This window comes from Buteo buteo, chromosome 1 (assembly GCF_964188355.1).
Source record: "Buteo buteo chromosome 1, bButBut1.hap1.1, whole genome shotgun sequence".
NCBI lineage: Eukaryota > Metazoa > Chordata > Aves > Accipitriformes > Accipitridae > Buteo > Buteo buteo.
In genome coordinates, this window is record NC_134171.1 from 50,598,953 (window position 1) to 50,619,466 (window position 20,514).

General features: G+C 37.7%; 1 protein-coding gene across 3 annotated transcripts in view; it reads left to right on the forward strand.

The window, feature by feature from the left end:
• The window catches only part of TNKS (tankyrase), a 143,765-nt gene that overhangs the window by 95,987 nt on the left and 27,264 nt on the right, over nucleotides 1-20,514 (forward strand). For all 3 annotated transcript variants that reach the window (XM_075030055.1, XM_075030065.1, XM_075030075.1), the window contains exons 6-12: nucleotides 1,392-1,486; nucleotides 4,339-4,405; nucleotides 4,872-5,058; nucleotides 7,088-7,209; nucleotides 9,826-9,917; nucleotides 9,998-10,076; nucleotides 18,291-18,462. In XM_075030055.1, coding sequence (XP_074886156.1) covers nucleotides 1,392-1,486; nucleotides 4,339-4,405; nucleotides 4,872-5,058; nucleotides 7,088-7,209; nucleotides 9,826-9,917; nucleotides 9,998-10,076; nucleotides 18,291-18,462 — 814 coding nt within the window. The remainder of the gene's footprint in view (nucleotides 1-1,391; nucleotides 1,487-4,338; nucleotides 4,406-4,871; nucleotides 5,059-7,087; nucleotides 7,210-9,825; nucleotides 9,918-9,997; nucleotides 10,077-18,290; nucleotides 18,463-20,514) is intronic.

Genomic DNA, 20,514 nt, shown 5'->3' on the forward strand with positions numbered 1-20,514 from the left:
AAGATGGGTCTTATGGAAACTTGCATAACTGCTTCCCTAAATAAACTGAGTTACCCAGATGTTTTTCTTGGAGATGCCCTGTGCTGTCATTTCTGACAGTACAAGCTGTGCCCTCACTATGGTACGCAGGACACTTGGTACGTGTCAGAGTAGTGACTCTTTCTGGACCAAAGTAGCTAAGTGTTGAGACTGTAGTAAAATATAATACAGACTTCTCCAAGTTATGGTCATACTAAATATGTATTAATTCCTGGAAATCTATACTATTTATGGATATAGAGCACCTGCTGCTGTTTACCACAGGTGAGACCATTTGTCTTGGTTTTTTAAATCTTTATAATAGTGAAATCTGATGTCTCACCTGTAATACTGTATAATGATGTTTTAATGCTGACAGTAAATCTGTACTTGGCTTAATACTGTGAGATATGTAAGTCTTCCCGTGTGTTCAAGCTGGTTTATATATGGGGTTTTAATGTAATAAAATTGTTGCTTGGTTGTGCACCACAAAATAAATTGCAACAAAGATCCCTTTAAAATCCTCTGCTTCTCAGCCTTGGGAAACAGGAAACAGCATCACCCATTCATGTAAGAAATCAGTTCCTTTGGACTGAGACAGCACACAAAATTTGTTTCATAATAAAAAGCTTTTAAAGTAAACTTCAAGGGGAATTACGTTGTCAACGTCAAAACCTTTCAGTTAAAACTCTGACAAATTAGCTATGGAGAAAGGTGTTATTATTACTCTGCTGTTATGCAGCAAGGTGCATTACTGCTGAAGATGTGTATTTTGCAGAAAACTGCATACAGTTTGCTCCACATGTCTTAGCACAGTACAGAATATGTACGGCTACTTGTTTGGTGCAGAGCTGAAGACAAACATTCTTGCTATGGGATAAATGCATTATTTCTTGTTCTGCAGTCTGCCTCTGGTGTACTTGTTGCAACAAGTGTATGTACAAGCAGTTTTATAACCTGTGAGTATGCAGCCTGAACTGTATAAATTTGCTCATGAATTAAAAAAAAAACAACCTAGCATTTTAGAAACTAATTAAATTACAGCATTAAAAAGAAAAAAAACAAAACCAAACAAACAAAACCCAAACAAAACAAAGTTGGGCCATTATTTAAATTAACTTTAAATTATAAGCTTGTTATTGCCCTAGGAGATACCTGGCTTCTTCCCCACCTTAAGGAACATTTATTTGGTTTGACAACATGAACACCATGCTTGTGCTTTGTATTTGTTAATTTGGCTAATCACAGAAAGGAAGTTTAACTTATCTTGATCCAATGTGTAAGAGAAATGAAGCGTACTTAAATGGCAGGAAGTGCAGGACTTCAAATTTATGTGGCTCCCATTCTTCATCTTGTTTTGTTTTACTTTGCAGTCCACTCCTTTACACCTAGCAGCAGGCTACAACAGAGTTCGAATAGTCCAACTTCTGCTTCAGCATGGTGCAGATGTGCATGCAAAGGACAAAGGGTATGTAAAATGAATTGATTTATTATCTGTTTTCAGCGGTGGTTTTGTATTAATCAAGATGAAGAATTATTTCTCTGTTTCACATTGCAGCATAATGTCCAATAGTTGGCTGAGAATGTGATATTTCCTTCCAAAACCTCAGTGTGAATCATCATAAATAAACTTTTGTTAGAGCCCCAATAACAGACTAGCTGTGATTGCACTTGTTTTAAGTCTTCATTGCGCCTTTAAATTTTTTTTCCAAACTTTATTCTTTACTTCCGTTCACAAACTACGCTGTGAAATCATGGACTAACAGCGTTATTTGAGGGAAGGCGATGGGGAAAAGATACATGGACATAGTGGAAAAAATGTGCATTGAAAAATTTACCTATAGTCTTAGTATCTCGTTGCGTATATATAGATGCAATTCCAAATAATATCAGTAATGCTCATGTGCTTACAACTAGTGGTCCTCAAAGACCTATCTTGATTGATGTTGCCAGCAAAAATCAAGATATAGTAGAAGTTAAACTATTCTATTCTTGCAGTAAGGATGGTAGTTATGTAAGATACCAACAAAAAGTGCACAGCAGTCAGAAGTCTGGAATGATATGTGTTGTACATTGTTCTCAGCCACACATTTCTGAACTCTAAGGTGATGATTCTCATGGTGGTCTGATAGGAAGGCTTAGTTCTAACATTGTAGAAATTTGGCCACTGGTTAAAGGCATGCCTTTTGTAGTCAGAGTCCATAGAGGTAAGATATTAATGAGTGTGTGTTCTGTCTCCATAAGCAAACTTGAGGCACTTCCTATATCTTCATTTCCTGAGTCCAGCCTAGCATTAAAAGAGATTTTAAATTAAGATCTTAGGGTTTTTTCTTTTTTTTTTCCTTTTCTTTCCAAAACCAGTCCCAAGCATACTTAAACTCTTGACGATTGACTAATTGTAGCACTTTTGTCTGTACATTCACCCCTGAATGGCTTTTTTGATCAGAATTGTTGTTAAATGCATGGTGGCACATTATGTAAGTTAAAAAAAAACCACCACAGTAAAGCTGCATGTAATACCTATTCAGGTAGATCCAGCATTGTTAAGCAAGTTTTAGGTATTTCACACCTTTCTGAAATTTCAGCATCACTTGGTAGAAAATTCCAGTGTAGATGCTTTAATGAGATTTGATCTCATCTGCTTGGAAAGTATGAAAAGTAATTTAAGTTGAATTTGAGGCGGGACGGGAGGGGTGGGGGAATGGTACACTTACTTTGTATTAAACTTAAAACCAACCAAAACATACTCAGACATGTCTGACTTCCCAGTAAGCTCCCACTGGTTTTAGCAGCATCACACATTTACAATCAGTGTGGTGTTTTGTTTTTCCTTGCTGTTTCTTATTTATACATAATTTATAAGTAAATAGGCTATAAATAAATGTCATTTATCATTTATGGAGCTAAATTAGGTTACACTGATTTCATAGACCACTTAAGATTCTCTTCAATGGGGTCACTTCAGAGAGAGTCCTGAGGAGCTGTGCCGCATCTTGACAATGGTCATCGCTTCTAGTTACTCCCGAAGAGGACCACAGCCAAGGAAGCAGCTCTTTCTCCACTGGCCCTGTCTTTGCCTTACTGCTATTGTGTGCAAAGTCACAATGTGCTGGAAAAGAAAAGGGGAAGGTATGCTGCAGAAGTGGCCAGGTGGATTGCTGCGGTGACTGTCTTTGCTGATGAGACCTTGAAGGCCTCAGTCCTCTTAGATGACCATCATTTTGGAAGAGGGGAGGGGTTTTTTTGAGTGCTCTGCGGACTGGATACTATTTGTCTCTCTCACACATACAACCATTGGTTGCAATTAAGAAAAGTGATGATGGAAAATAGCAGTTTGAAAAATTTCCCCCAAACAAATTTCCCTCTCCTGTGACAAGTGCAATGCTGCTTCTGAGAGTATCTACCTTAAAACTAAGTTTACCCTGTTGTCTAATGCATGCTGTCCTAATGCTTTTTGCATTGATTTTGCAATTCCAGGAATCATCCCCTGTATTTTTCATTTTCAGTGTATTATGCACCCTGATGTTTGTTGAGCCATAACTAGCCTGTCTTGCTTGGCTTGAATTAAACTCGTTTTGTTCTCTGTAATAATTGTCCTCTTTGCATCTCCCTTTCAGTGCATGAATTTTTTAATTACATCTTGTGCTTGTGACTAGATCCCTGTTATTTACTTTGCTAGTGTCATTTTTAGATATGGCCTCCAGTAATATAGCTGTACAAAAATTACAGGGACTCTCTTAGAAGTATCTTGCACGGTTAAGTAGGTTGTACTGTTAAAAAATGGGAGTAAAATCAGGTCATTCCACAGTCTGGAGCAGTAATTTCAGTCTGCTTTCTATGGATATTTGTACATCTTCATAATATACCCAGGAGTTAACGTTAGCGTTATCTGGGGAGTTTTGCCTTTCGCATAGCACTTTAAACAAACAGGAGTTCATATTTGGGCAGAAACAGAACACTGATTTCTCTTGAGCAAATTGAATGTGGAATGGGACTTTCCTTCCCCCCCCCCCCCTTAATAGCTTCAAGAAAGATCATTTCAAAGCCAATTAATGCTAATCTTAGTGGCAGATTAAACATCTGTGGCCTGTTAGGACCGAAGAAAAAAACCAAAACATTTTAATGCCAATCTTAAGTAACACGTTGTTTGGGAAGGTTAGATTTTTTTCCATTAGTTTGTGAATCTTAATTTTTAAATATTTGCATATTTAAAGATTTTAGATTTAATTTGATTTCTGTTCATCTCTCAGTAGAGAGAAAATTGTTCCTCCTTTAAAAATGTTGCTTAAATAAATTTGTCATTTGCCTTCTTCCTTGCAGTGGTCTTGTCCCTCTTCATAATGCATGTTCATATGGACACTATGAGGTTACAGAGCTGCTGCTTAAGGTAAGCAGAGGGATGGAAAGTAGATTTAGATGTGTTAGATGAGATATGAACTGTTTATACCAGAGTTGAAAAGGAAAATCTTCCCGCACCTCCCTCCCCCCCATAGTAACATTTTTCAAACATCCTTTATGTCATTTCAGAAGTCTGAACTTTACTTTTTTCTGTGGCATAGTATATGTAGGGGTTTTCCCTACCTAGTTTCTTTGGACAGATAGTAGAGTTTCATTTATTTGAATTTTTCCATGGAAAAATCTGTTCTACTGAAAAACTAGCTCATACAGAAATTCTAATTTTTTTTTGAGGATTCAACAGTGGTTTTGTTTATACAATTATTTTTATAATTAATTTTTTGTGTATGTGTTCATATATGAAAGAATGGAACCAGTTTCTACAATGAAATGAAAATCTGTAAGCTTTTAGTTGTTGATGATTTCTTACTAATATAAGGCTTTCTTTGCTGTGCTAGCATGGTGCCTGTGTGAATGCTATGGACCTCTGGCAATTTACCCCCTTGCATGAGGCTGCTTCCAAGAACCGTGTGGAGGTCTGCTCCCTCCTGCTGAGTCACGGTGCGGATCCCACATTAGTCAACTGCCACGGCAAGAGTGCGGTCGATATGGCTCCAACGCCTGAGCTAAGGGAGAGGCTGACCTGTAAGTGTTTTCAGACTGGAAACAGTTGTCAGTGGGTGTAAAGGGCTGCTTTCCTTTCAAGCCAGCCCTCTCATCCTTCACAAGTAGATGCAAAGCAGCAGAGTAACTGCAGCTGTGCCTCTCAGTTTGAAGTACGCAAATACCTCTAATATACCATTCGTGATATTGCCTGGTTTTCTTAGGTTTAAAATGTTTAAGGCACTGCTGAATCAGTGACCGTGGGGGTTTTTATGCTTAAAGTCCAGTTAAGTCACATAGGAGCCTCTATATCGAGGCTCTGTATCATACTTAGAGTAGCTTCTGGAAGGTAGGTAGCTTCGGTGTGCAAACTTGGACATGGAAATTCCAGCACCTTCTTTTGTGGTCTTTGCAATCCTTATGCTGTTTACAAAGCAGTGTTTCAGCTCATAATTTGAATTTGTCATCCTTTGTTTGCCCTCTTTTGAGGATTTGTTTTCTCATTGTTATAAACTGTGAAAGATAATTAAATGAGACAAGTATGGAAACAAAGCATTATGAAGTTACAGAAAGCTCCTTCTTGAGAAGTAGATTCTGAACTCAATCGTAAATAAGCTTTTGGTTTTGTCTGTCACCTTTCCAGTATAGCAGAAGCCCCCTGACACACTAAGAATGTGATCCTGCACTTTTCACAACCACAGCTGGTCAGGTTGTTGTCACTATTCTTTGCATGTGATAGTGGTGAGATCATGTGCAGCAGAAAACTTTGCTCTAGGAGAAAAGAGGAGGGAGTTAATATCTTTTAGCTACTTCTCTACTCTCTATTCTGGGAGACGTTAATTTACCATTTGTTTAAATTAGCAAGCAAAAAAAAATTATATTAAAACTTTGTTTTATTTCTGTGTTTATAGTTTCTGGAGAGGAGTGGGGAAAGATTCATGTCCATTAATATCCACTGAAATGTGTGCACAACTGTGAGCATTATGCCAAATTTGACAGTATCTTGATGGGACATCCTGTATTTGCATACCCAAAATACGATGTTTAGTCTATTCTTGAGTTCTTTGGTTTTACACCTTAGGAATAATATTACATTTATTTGTTATTTCAGGATTTATTTGTACTTGTGCTTTGAGTAATGCTCTGTTTACAAAGAAATTTAAATTTTATTTGACATGAAAACTTAAAAGTTATTATATTTATTTTTATTTCTAAATCCACAAATGTACTGGATGTTAAAACAAGGGTGGGAGAAGAAAGCCTCTCTTAAGCTTAGCATTTCAAGCTTGCTTATGAAAGAAAAATACTGATATTTTTACTGAGATTGTTGAGCGCTTTTTTTTTCCAATTCTAGTTCCCAGGTTCAGATATCATTCTTGCTAACCTAACTTTCATATGTACATTTTAAGAGAAACACTTTTAGTCCTTTTCAAATTCAGAATGATTTAAAACTACAATGAACTAGCTGCTGAACTGAACAAGATGTGACACTGAAAATAACAAAATTACCTCTCCATATTTGGAAAGATATAACTGCTGTCAAAAGCTGTTTCATCTCTGTAGCAGGCTGGATCCAAATGCTTAGCCGAGTAGCTTTCTTTAAGACCAATAGTTCAATATTTTATATTTAAATTATATATATTATTATATTATATATAAATTATATATATTTATTCAGGCTTTACCTTGAATTATTTTAGTTGTAAATACAGTAAGGTTTTTGAAAAGCAACTGTAATGCTTTTTTCTGAAGAGCATTTAATAGCATTGTGCTCACTTGAACACATGCATAGGTAATTCAGAGGTCACATATGCATTTAATATCAGGTGGCTGGAGGATAAGAGGGAGAAAAGCTATAAGGATTTTACTCAAGGAATCACTTCCCCTTTCCTTTAGAATGTTCCTTTGGTTTCAATAAACCATGTTTCATGTTCTATGTCCCAGGTCAGCTACTATCTGAAGATGTACAGAAATACTCTAATTTCCTCTTAATTGGGTATAGCTATCTTTCAATAACATTTATAAATGTGACATGTTGCTGAATATTAAATGCATCTTTTTTTTCTAACAGATGAATTCAAAGGACACTCTTTACTGCAAGCAGCCAGAGAGGCAGACTTAGCCAAAGTGAAGAAGACACTTGCTTTGGAGATCATTAATTTTAAGCAGCCACAGTCGCATGAGACTGCACTGGTGAGATTATGCAGTCAATCCATTTGTTTTATGATAAATGTGGTGGTAGTGCTAGTTGAGTAGTTTTATTTCTACGCTATGAAAATACATTCATCATCTGAGATTGAGGATTTGCCATCAAGCACTTTAAAATTAAATCACCCTTATGGAAAAAACACCATATAATTTTTTATCACTTTTTTTTCTTCTTTCTGGTAGATTACAGAAGGCCTCCAGCCACTCCTCACCTGTTCACTTTTCACTTCTCTTTTGCTTTTTTTTCCCATCACCCTCCTTTTTTATTGGTCAGTTGCTGGGTTTTTTTCTGGGGTCAAATTCTATTCCAGTGGCCCAGTGCTTCCTTAATGTTTTATGTGGGCAAGCCTGGATTACAAATTTTCTTCACAGGGTATGCAAAATTGTGTTGCAAATAGATGCTAGGTATATATCACAGGGTATTACAGGATTAGAATAGTACTGACTATACCACATTAGCTATGGAAACAGGGGTCTTTGAGACTTCCCTGGCAGTATCCTGCTCTTATTTTATTGTTTGAAGAAGCAGTGGAGGCAAAGAACACAGCCAGTATCCCAGATGCAGTGAAGGTGTTGAAGTTGAGAGAGACTGATGGTATTATTTAAACCATTACAGTTATAATACTTTATTCCAGTGGAACATTTTCTTCACAGTGGTAGGGCTCAACTGCAGGCATACAACTGCATATTTAGTGTTACAAACATTGTGATTGTGATCAGAACATTGTGTGTTGAGTACCAAGCATCCATATGCTCTGTTTTCTCCGTGGAGGACTTAGCATCCTAGCCTGAACTTAGAACCAAGACAGAGAAGAGATATTTGGAGGCTGAGCACAAACACAGTAGGAACTTTGGGATGATGTTATCTGTTTCTTCCTGACTATATCAGCTGCTGATATGTGGCATCTCTTTAGCTGTGTAATGGTCACTTCGTAGTCCTGTGGTAGTCTTTGCTCTTCTCCACCTGCTCATTCTGCAGAGACAGCTAGGCCAAGTGGGATATTTTAGCTCTATTCATGTCCTTTGGTTCACTGTTCAGTAAGTGTTTGATGGATTTCTCAATTTTTGCCTCCCGTACTTGAGATTTCCAAGTGGTCTCCCATCCAAGTGGCAGGACTTAGCTTCCAGGATCACATGATGTTATGTACAATTTAACTGAGCTATTCCTGTCCTAAGCAGGGTATCCTTTACTGTGGGGCACTCGAGTCTGTGCCCTATTACCCCACAAAGGCCAAAGCAAGTACCTGGTTTATGTTTCGTGTTGCTCTGAGGTTTGGCAATATTTCAGCATTTGTGTTGCTTTTAGTGCTGGTTTATCATATTGACAGGAAATACAGATAGGTTATTAGCTGCAAAGCCTCAAAAATAGTACCACTCTTCAGAGCAAAAGTTGATCTTAATGTTTGTTTACAAAGCTTGCCTTTGCAAACCTTGGACATGCTCTGCTGATGAACAGCAGCATGGAAGCTTGAGTGGCAGTTACTTCGTAGTGAAGGCTGAAACTGGGCAAAAGATGATTATCAGTACTATTGCTACTTATTAGCATTCTGCTTGGGGTCTGTCTCATTGCAAAGGCTGTTGTTTTGCTATTGGAAAGTTTGAGAACCCTGTTCCAGGAGGCTATCTGCTTTTTATGGGTTACTGGTTTAAAACATGGGTAAACATATAAACAAAAATACTCAAAACCGTCTCCTATTTCTCATAGTCTGCTATCTTGAGCCATCCAAACTAGAGACAAACATTTCCGGACTGATTTTAAAGCATGATGTTCAGCTTATGTGGAACCATGCTTGTAGTTTGAGGCCTCAGGACTGCATTGGCAGGGCCGCTGTTGAAATCATGTCAGGACAGATTGAGTCTAGTCGCTGCAGAGGATCAAAGAAGCGAGCGCTTTGTTCCCCTCTTTTTTCTGGGTTCTGAACGCACAGACAAACCAACAAGCAGACCCCAGCCACATTCAGGAGAATAGGTAAACCTAGCAAAGGGCTGTATGGTGTTCCCACAGGGGTAGGCTTGAGCATTGAAAGGTACTGTGTGAAAGGTGCCTCTGTCTCATCGCATGGGAAAGAAGGTACTCTAAAAGAACTTTATTGCCTGTTTATTACATAATTTGTAACTGGGTGCATAACAGAGTTGCCAGTAGGTTAGCAAGTTCAGTACACACTGAAATAGAAGAAGAAACAAAGCAACATTCAAAAGTCACCTTAATCTGACCACAGCAGCAGAATCTTAATGGACCTCTTTGGAATCCCTCTGTAGAAAGTTAGGCTGTTTCAAGCCTTTTGTCTTTACCTCCTTTGTGCATTATGTGCTGGTTTTGTCCTGATATCTTGTTCATATAGTTGGGAACATGCAGCTTTTTTCATAAGTGACAAATAGCTTTTAAATGAGAATTGTTTTTCTGAGTAGAATAATTTAGCATTGATCAGTAGCTTGTATTTTGTTCAGTATGTTATGGTTTCAGCAGAAATATGATGGATTCTGTTTGTAAATTTTGTAGTCTGATGTTCAGCAGAATAATTAATGAGATGAAGTCATGGATCTTAAAGCTCTTTGTCATCCGTGTAGTTGAAATATAATTTATATTTACGTTTTTTGCAGCACTGTGCTGTGGCCGCTGTGCATCCCAAGCGGAAGCAAGTTACAGAACTATTGCTCAGGAAAGGAGCAAATGTTAATGAGAAAAACAAAGAGTAGGTTTCTGAAATTTTTATATTTTCCAAAGGACTCTGTCATACAAGGAATGTAAAACTAATTTTTTTTTTTTTTGTAGTTTCATGACACCTCTGCATGTTGCAGCTGAAAAGGCTCATAATGATGTCATGGAAGTTCTACATAAACATGGAGCAAAGGTAAATATACTTAAATATATTTTATTTAAGCCAAAAGGCAAGAAGAAGGGTTATATCGGTCAAATACAGTGTTAATTGTTATGATAGTTGTTGCTTTTTCTTCTGTATGCCTTGTGCTTCTCCTGTTAACCTTGAATTGTGGTTATCTTAAATCAGTACAGGATGTTCAGGTCTTCTCTCCAGGTAACTGAATACAGGCTTTAGGAGTCTAGCTTACTTGTTTTTAATGAATCTTGCTACTCATTTCTTATAAATGTGGTCATCTAGGTGCCTCTTCTTGCTTTATCTTGTTGGCTCAAAAATATCCAAAGTCTGAGTTTGCTGACACTGAGTTTAGTAGTCTAGTGCTGGGCATCCCTTAGCCCTTGCTTGCTTCTTATTCTCTTGGTCAGATTGTTTTGCCATGTCCTTTAGCCACTGATAGGTGCTGACCAAAGTAATTTGTGAGCCTATGGTGAAGCTTGCTCAGAAGCACATGGTTCAGCAAGTTATTAGTTAAAGGCAGAGGAAAGTATAACTTTATTTAGGATGTCTTTTAAGCATCTTTCAGAAGTATTTCAGAATGATCTTTCTCTGAGTTTTAGCAGCAAACTTGACATTCATGGTAATGATAGACTTAGCTAATTAATTTTCTCAGAAATTCTTCTTGATGGGTACTTTCTTTGCATCGGTTAAAATATAAATGATCTCCTTATTTTTGCTTTTAAGGAGGCTCACATTACTCTCTTTGAGTCTTCATCTTCATTCAGGTAGCTAGAAATGAAGAAATATACCTGTAATAACAATCTAGTGTCTCACTCTCGGTGTGCTAGGATGTGCAAGCAACTTAATTGTATGCATAGTTAATGCAAAGTCTTTTTATTTTGAAACAATGAATTGTAATTTATAAGCCTATATGAGAGCTCATTGCCAGATTTCAGTAGCTGGTTCACTTCCATAGTACTTTAATGGCATCGTACAAGAGCTTAACAACAATACCATGACAGAGTTTATCGCAATCGAGAATCCTGATGCAGTAGTGACATACCAAGATTTTTCTTGGGGAGGGAAAATAGGACCAGAGGTCTCAGTTATAGTCATTAAAACCATTCATTATCGTTTTCCCAGATTCAGTCTTAGTAGCATACCTATGCACTGAAAGTGAAAAAATTTCATGTTGCCTTAGGAATAGATACCTCATGGCTTTATCGATCTGATTTTGCCCATGAATTCAGTACTGATGGTAGTTGGGTAGGCACTGAACAGGACATGCTGGAATTTCAAGTGTATTGATACCCAAGTACTACCTGCTTTGAAATACAAGGAATTTCTGTGTGCTGAGGGTTTCTGGAAGGACTGCTACTATACTGTAGGTATTTAAATTAGTGTTCCCTTGAAAATCTAGCTCTATGTAGCCAGGTTAGGAGCAAGCTCAAAGACTTCCTCCTTACTGGAATGGCTGAATTTTATTGTTTGTGTTAGTAGCACATTCTGACGATAGCTTGTAATTCTTTTATGTTCTGAAGCAGGGGTTCCTAAATCATGATCCGTGAGTCACTTGTGGATTGAGTGGTGGTGGTGAGTGGCCCACAGTTATCTACAGAATCATGCTGAGTGGTGTGTTCTATTGTTTTTTTCAGTTGGCAGTAAGCAAACAGAGGTACGTGGTGGTCATTAAAATCCATTCTTCATTCATGTCCTGGTATATGCTTGCGATGTTATTCTAAGGATAGCCATTCACATTTGTGATCTAGCAAAGCACTTAAGTGCATGGCAGGAGACCACTAAAGTTTAAGCATATATTTCCATACTGCAATGGATCAGGTCCCTCTTCATCGATTGCTTAGCTGTAAAACAGTACATAATGTAATCATGGTTTTTCATCAAAGGTAGGTCATTAAGGTTTACGAAGCACTTTGAAGTTCCCAGTTGGGATATGCTCTAGAGTATCAATTAGTTAACTAGGCATATTTAATCACTCTGAAATGTTTGGCTTGTTTGTATGTTAACATTTGACCTCTTGTTCATGCTTTGACTGTAGGCATTCAGTTCATCAGACACTCTTAAAATAGATATTTCTTTGTTTCTGATTGTTGGGACATGGCAGCTTCAATCCCTGAAGCATGATACAGGTTTTTGATTTTTATTTTTTTTTTTCCCCCATTTTTTGTGTTTCTGGAAGCTTTTTCTTCCTGTTTACTCTTTTTGTGCCTTGAATTTTAGTTACTTCATAAGATGTAGTCAGATGTACTAAGATCTTTGATCTTGTCTAGTCGTATTTTTTACAAGAGAGGGTTCTCGTGAGCTGGTGAATCTAGTCCCACTGCAATAGCTGCCTCACAGTGAATACCCATTTGTTCTTTGAACAACACTCTCCTGCAGTTTAAATACCTCTTTTCCATTTTGATACTTCCATTGCTGAGGTATTTTCAGTGAACAAACTGATCCTTCTTAGCCTTTGTTTTGGTAGGCTGAAAGCCTCAAACACTTAGTCTTCCCTCATAAGGGAACATTACCATTTCCTAATCATCCTTATAACCCTTCCCTTTACTAGCACCAGAGGAAATTTAGGAGCTCAGGCAACGAAAATGGAATTCATTCCCCCTCTGCCTTACATGATGGCACTTCCATATCTCTAAAGTAAATGCTGGACTAATGCATACTGGGATCATGTTTACCTTTTTAATAGACACAACACAGTAGTATTCAGACCATTCCTGTAGTCTTGTAGTACACAGAGAATCTTGATTATTTTTTTTCATGCTAATTTTTCATGTTCATGCCCTTCAGCATTCTCCTGTGCCAAGATCATTAATGAAAATACTAAAACAAAATTATCCTGCAGCCAATCACTGAGCAGCCCTCCCCCTTTCAATATGTTCAGTTCCCATATGATCCCATGTCAAATGCTTACTGAAGTGTGGATGGATGATACCTGCCGTATTTTCTTTACTTTGCAACAATTTCTTCCATCAAAGGAAAGGTACTGTATAAGTCAGCTTTAATCTACCTTTTGGCAACCACTACTGATTGTAGGGAGAGTTACAATTTGAAAAAGAGGAGTAACTGGGGTTTCAAAGAAAGTAGAACTTTCTTCTTCTGAAATACAGTGCCAAAAGGCAGACAGCTGATCCACAAAAAAACATCCAGTAATGGATTTAGGAGACAAAGTCATGTAAGTTTTGTAGATTGAAAATCATTTGTGATTGTTTTAGCAATAGAGAAGAAGCTCTGCTATTTTCATGAGGAACAGCTGTGATCTGTGTCAGACAGCAAAAGTGTAATAACATGTGAAGTACATATGTTTGGGAAATGGGCCGAAGCATGGTAAAGACTGCTTTAGGCAATTTGCTTGGGATGAACAAGAGGTAGTTCGTAGTCTTTGAACTGGATTTAATTATCCTTAATTTTATCACTGTGCAGATTTGCTGTTAGAAGTATGTCAGACTATAATAAAAAGTGAAAGACTGAATAACATGTGCCTCATCTAGACTTCTTTTACAGAAATATTTCTAAGAACGCTAGTATTGCCAAGAGTCAACCTATACCCACAAATTGCTTATTTTGGTGTGTCTTGCTGGCCCTTACTGAGGACACAGACTAGATTTGTAATTTGAACTGTGAAGAAGTCCTTGGTGCACATCACTTGCACATCAGCATGGTATATCTAAGCAATGCCTGTTCCATGGTCAGTGAAGATATTTTCATTAGCTTGTTACTTGAGTTTTCAGAATTGACTGTCAACTGTACATCTAAAGCACGGGTGAGAAACCCTGGGGTTTCTCAATTTTTTGTCAAGAATGTTGATCATAAATGTCTGTGGTTTTAAATGCCATACCCACTTTTTACTTGTTTGCATGAACTGCAGTGTGATACAACATTTCATACCACTGCTTATTTGATGTTGAATATCCTCAGAGTACCTCATGAAAAATAAAAGCAGCGGATCTTTAAAGAATCCTCAAACATAAATGAATTTTTTATTAGACCCATGAGCAAATCTTCAAGGGCCACAATTGTATGTTTGAAGATGGTCAAAATCCTTTGTTTATAAAGAAAACCACTTGAAGGTGGTGAACTAATGAGAAAGTGACTTTCATCCTGTTTTGTTGTATTGCTAGATAGTTGGATACTTCTTATAACTAGCTCCTTGTCTGAATTTACAGATACGTGGGAAATTTAATATGGTCAGAAAGACATTCAGCTTTCTAGCAGTGCAGAAGAAAAGGATTAAAGTCTTTTCTGAACTGGAATGATTGTTGGAAAGACCTGCAAGCATGCAAGTTCACTGGTATCTTGGGCAAGTGTGGAGATGTTATTAATGCTATTTGTTTAACTGTGTTATGCTTCTAAACGATAACATTGAAACTATTCTTATGCAAGAGAAAATGAGCCTTTCTAAGGTCGTGTTAGACAAATAGTGTCCCTATTCATGATGGTAGCAGAAATGGCTTCATTTTGCTCTGCTTGAAGGACCTGGCTTTATGGATCTTTGCATAATACAATTATTTCTGTGTGTTGAAGCAGTGTGTTGACAGCCTTTCATGATCATGGATTTGACAATGGTCACCATCTATCTAGACCCACCCAACAGACTTAAATGGTTGTGAATAACCTTGTTGTGTAATACCTTTGCTTCCAACATTTCAGGTAGAGGTATGATCTTCTCAGGAAAGAATAAGCATTGAAAAATTGTATTTCCTTTCAGAAATGCAGCAGGTTCTGGACTATGATGGTTAACAACATGAAGAGCTGTGTGATCTGTTGTGATTGCGTGGTTCAACTTTTCTCACTGCTTAGACGTCCAAACTTAGTGACATTAATCTTAAGCTTTTATGCAAAGGGACAACTGTGGAACATATGGCTGGATCATTTAGGAGCTTTCAGAGTGAAACTGGACTTTTTTTTCTTTTTTTCTTTTTTTTTTTTTCTTCTGACAGAGCTTGAAATTCACCAGCCTCTCTTCACTCCTATCTTGTTTATTGTTAGTGGTGCACAAAGACACAAGACATACCGCAAGTTGTCTTCAAAATAGATGCAGCAGGAGAGCAGTTAGAATGCTTGCATTGTGCAGGGAAGGATACCCTGATACTGGAATGGCTGGCAGAGCACAAGTTTCACGTGTGATTTTTAGAATGTACATCTTCTAGAAAGATCTCACAGAGAAAATTGCAGTGCTTGGAAGCTGTTGCATTTTGCGCTGCTGTAGTGTCAAGGAGTAGTAGAATATTTAGGGCCTTTGATACCAACAGAAAGCTGATATGCTTATGATGTCTTGCAAAAAATGTTTCCTGAACAAGACCCAGCTGTTGAGCTGCCACAAGGGCCTGGCAGCCAAGGGAATATTGCTGTAGCTGTGTACTCTGCTCTGAGACAGCAGCGGTGCAGGGAGGAAAAATCTCTTCGGTGTCTGATGATACATGACCATTTTGATTTCTTTGCTGCATATATCCAGGATGGGGAAGAGGAAATGAAAGGGATAAAAGGAAGGAACAGAAGGAATTCTGCAGTGGGAAATACTGCAGAAGATGGTATCTTTCAATGAAAAGCCTTACTTAAAAACACTTTTCCTTTGGTAACTGCATTCTGCTTTTATGTTGCAGTTTCAGCAGCAGAGTGACTGTTTTCATGCTAAACAGGGAAGAAACCAGATCCAGAGCCAGTGTGCTGTGGATCTAAAGCTGTCAAATCTGTCATTTTTAACTTCTTGCAGAAAACTAATTTATAAAGTAATTCAGAGCTGCAGCCTTCTAATTTCAGACTGCATATAAAAGAGACCAGTTGAACGCTTTTCATTGTTTTAATTAGTGCAGCTGAAACAATCTGCCTTCTTAGCACACAAATAAGGCAGTACACCTTGGATATTTTACATTTTGTCAAACAGAGATTAAACTTGAGCTTTGAATTTTAAAGGGCACATGTTTTTAAATGTCATATTGGGCAGGCATATGTCTTACCAGGTTTGATTTCTATGAGAGTTTAATCTCAGTTTGTATTTCAATTTGTAATGCTCAAATTGATTTTCACTTGGAAATAAATCCTGTTGCTTTCAGCCTTAGTGCAGTACGTTCTTGGGTTGGTTTTAGACAAGTGCTGCATGATTGGCAAGAGCAGATCTGCCTCAAAGTGAACATACTCCACATGAAATTGCCTTGCAAAGCCTAATCTGCTCATGAGGGAAAGAACAGCTTCATGTGGTGCATGTGTCCCTCTGTCAGCTGCAGCCCTCTTTGTCCCAGAAGTAAGCCGGCATTTCTTCAAATGGCTGGCATTCTTCTGCCATAAGAATTGATTGTTGGCAAAGATAATATTTGGAGGTGAAAGGAGACCTGCATACGACATGTGAGATGATGGATCTGATGACTCTGCCAGTGTTCTTTTCAAATGAATATTAATATTTTTTCCAGGTACACAGTTGGTATTGAGTTGTGCAGTGTGAATGCCTTGCTGCTGTTCTTCAACAATTTGTTCAGTACAGAAACATTTAACACAGGAATTCAGTGTCATGGAAGACGTTAATTGTGATTCTCTTTCTTGGGTGAACAGAGTGTTATCAGCTACTTTCAGAATCCACAAGTTTCATTTCATTCTGCCTTTACCATCACTAAACTTGTACAGCCCCAGACTTCTGCTTTTCTCTGTGCCCTTATCAGTGGTGAAAGGTATCCGGTGTCCTGAAATAGATGAGGATCATCATCTGAACAAAATGATGGATTTGGGACATTCAGCATCTAGTTAATATTTATGACAGCAGTAAGTTTTTATTTAAAACAAAACTTTTAGTGAAACCCTATTAGAGTGGCATGAGCTGAGCACGAGGTTAGAAGAAAGCAGAGCTGTTCTCCTGTACATCTTCCTGCAAGAGAGGTTTGTGATCTGAGAAATTCATGGTTTACCAGCCTGTAGAATTGTTCAGGGATATAGAAGAATTTCAGACAATATTTAATCATATTCTGCTTTATTTATGTGGCAGTTCTTTGTTCTTTCCTGTGGCTTGATATTGTTGTATTGCAGGTATTTTTCTTTAGTTTTTTGCCCTATGTGGTAGTAGATATTTTCTACAGTTACCCCCCCTAATTAAATTTAATTTAGTTACAGAATATGCATCTTATCCAAAATGTTTTTCACTAGTTTTCGTGGAAAGGTAGTAGGATTTGCAGGCTGCATTTTAGGTGAGAAATAACAAGCAAAACCTTTCTTCAGTGCCACCACAAAGATTTTGAGAAGGTAAAAAGGTGGGTTTGTACAGTAACAGAGTCTATTATGCATGCGGTTCACAGCCTGCAATCCTTAGGCTTGGAAACAGATAGGTTGTGAGTTGCTTGCAGAGAATATAGAGTAGTTCTGTATTTCATAAAGTGGTAAAAAATGCTGTTGGACATTTGCATTTAAATTTGTCATGAATTGCTGCTAGGCACAAAGTATCTTCTTGAAAGGTTATTTTCATGAGGGGTTTTTTTCTGCTTTTTAAAGCTCTCTATTACTCTCTTCCTTTCTCTGATAGTGAACCCATGGAGATGCTTCCAGTTATTTAGATACTCTGTTAGATCTTGACAGACAGATAGGTTTCCGTTATATCATACCCTTTGAAAGCGATATTCTATTTTGCCTGTTTGTACGGTCTTGTATTGGGTAGAATTATATCCAGTTGTACTTAACATTTCTGTAAAAGTACAAAAACTAAGGGGGAAATGGAGTGTTTGTATCTAACCTCTTTCCCACCCCACACACCCCCCTGCTTCATAGAACTCCTAATCTGACATCTTTGTTTTGCTTTAATTCTTGGTAGTGAGTAATGTTAATTCCCATTCTGAAGATGACAGATGGTAATATCCTTAAAGCTGGAAGATCTTTGAATTGTTTGGTTAATTATTTACCTCTTTCTCTTCTTCTGTGAGAGTTTTGCTTTTCTTGCACAAGGTTGAACTTCATTGAATTTGTCAAAAGCTTGATAGCTTTTTTAAGTATGGTTTCGGGGATCCTATGTTGTCTGTTAGCCATGCAAACAAATAACCTGTGTTGTTAAAAGACAGGAAAGCATCTGTGGTAAATTACCTTTACATTGGAGTGTTTACCTATTTTGTCATTTGGTTTTGTTTAGTTGCAGTGCAGAGGGATTGATAGATAAATTTGCATGCTGGAAAATTTGTGTTATTGCTGCTCTTATTAAGAGCAGGGACAGGTGCAGGCTTTTAATTATAACTGTTTTATTTCATATTGCTGTTGATTTTTCAGATGAATGCACTGGACACACTTGGCCAAACAGCGTTGCACAGGGCTGCGTTAGCAGGTCACTTGCAAACCTGCCGACTCTTGCTGAATTACGGCTCTGATCCCTCAATCATCTCTTTACAAGGCTTCACAGCAGCACAGATGGGAAATGAAGCAGTGCAACAAATTCTAAGTGGTGGGTAAAAATAAAGGCTTGTGTATTTGAACTTCAGCTTCTCCCTTTTCTTTAAAGCTGTGGGTGTTTTTTCTTTTTCAATGCAAGAGACTTGCAGTAGTTTTCTCATCCTCCTTTCTGCCATTGTATGCACATATCTACAGTATGTACTGCATGATACTTTTTAGAAGAAAACCACAACAAAACAAAAAAAGCCCTGCTCAGTTCAGTGATTTTGTGCAAATTGGGAAGAAAATAAACATCTTGTGGCTTTAGAGCATGCTGCTGTACAGGGAGATTGTAGGAAGGCAGATGTGGGGAGTTTGGGGGTTTTTTGGTAGCAAGTTCTAAGGCAGTTGGCATATTGCTAAACATGTGAGAAACCTTTTTTTTTCTCATCAGCCACTCTGTTAGGTACTCCATACTTTAGCAGTCACAAGCAGAGTGTTCCTGGCAGAAAATTACTGATAGTTGCTAAACTGTTTGAACTTTTACTTCAAATCTCTTGCTTGTCCAGCAGAGAAAGATTTTTATTGAGAAAGGACTCTGGATACTGTTTAGATAACAATGTGTTTATATCTTGCATTAAAAAGGTAAATAGATCTTTGAAGAGGGTTCTACTATTTTTCATATAAGTGCTTGAGAGTTTGCATCCTCTTGCCCATGCCACTTTTGAATTTTTGGGAGTAGGGAGAAGAATAATTGCAACAGTAGCTACTACAGATCAAGTAACTTACCTTAACAGTGGGATATGCATGTAGTCAAAGGGTAGATACGCAGATAGAAGACCCATAGTAGCTTCATTTCCTTCAGTGTTTTCAACAGTTGATTTAAGAGGCAAAATAAGAGGCATTTTACAGCAGTGCAAGGAAGGACTATTTGAAGTGTACCCATGCCTGAGACATAGCTGGTAACATATAGCTGGTTACACAAGTAGCATTACCTGTTTAAAGGATGCACGTGACTGTACGTATGTGTATTGAGAGAGAAGAATGTTAGCTATGAATCAGAAGAAAGTAAGCATATCTCCTGCTGTTAAAGAGAATAGGAGTTTGATTTTAAAAAATAGTAAACTTACAAGTATTCTGAAAACACTCATTTGATTTTCGATTAAAAATTCATTTTCACTGATTTACCTTTTCTAGGAAAACTAATTTCAGATGTCATACTGTACTGTTTTTCATTGGAGAAGTAGCAACCTTTCTCTTACATCCATGAAGGTGTTCAAGACTGACAAATTTGAAAGCTGAAAAACATGCATGTAGCATAGGGTTGTTGACATTTTGTTCTCTGTATTTCAAAGCTAGTAAATGAATGCTGAAATTATTTATGGAATATTACTGTGTGTTCATTTTTGTAAGATTGGGTTAAAGAAATCCTTTTTTTAAATGTTGGAGTTGTTTTGATAGTGATTTTTACCTGACTCATGAATTCACAGCTTAAAATATTTTCCGTAGAGAATAGGATTTTTTTTTCTCACACTTGATTGCTAAGCAACTTCCCAAGTGTGAGATAACAACCATGAAAACAGCTTTCTGATGGCATAGTGGCCAGTGGATACAACTTTACTCTAGCTGCTTGTGATTTTGGTTGCAGCTGGTAGGAGTATGGCCATGTAATGTCAGAAAGCTTGTCAAGTGAGCTTGTTAATTTTTTCAAATGCTCATTAGAAAATGCTGCTAGTTTTGCTTTTCTTGGAGAGTAAGATTTGTTTTGTTTCTTTGCTCAGTGCAGCCTTTTGGTACTCAAGTTCTAATCTAGTGGAATTGAAATTTCTCTTTCCTCTAGTAATTAGATTGTGTTTATGATTGATTTCCTTTTTTACCCTGACCAAAGTCAGGGTCTTGGCTATCTTGTGGAGATAAGGACAGGTGTCCAGAGAAGAAAGAAACAATTGCTAAGGAGCAGAGCTTTGGATCCAGTATAGGAATTAGCCTCATCTATTCTCTCCCTACCTCAGGATGCTGAGGTGGTAGTGCTGTTGGGGACAGCAAGGGAGGGCAGATAACTTAAGATGAAGAAGGTGTGAGCTGAAATCCTAACCCACTCCAACAACAGGAGTTTGATGCATGC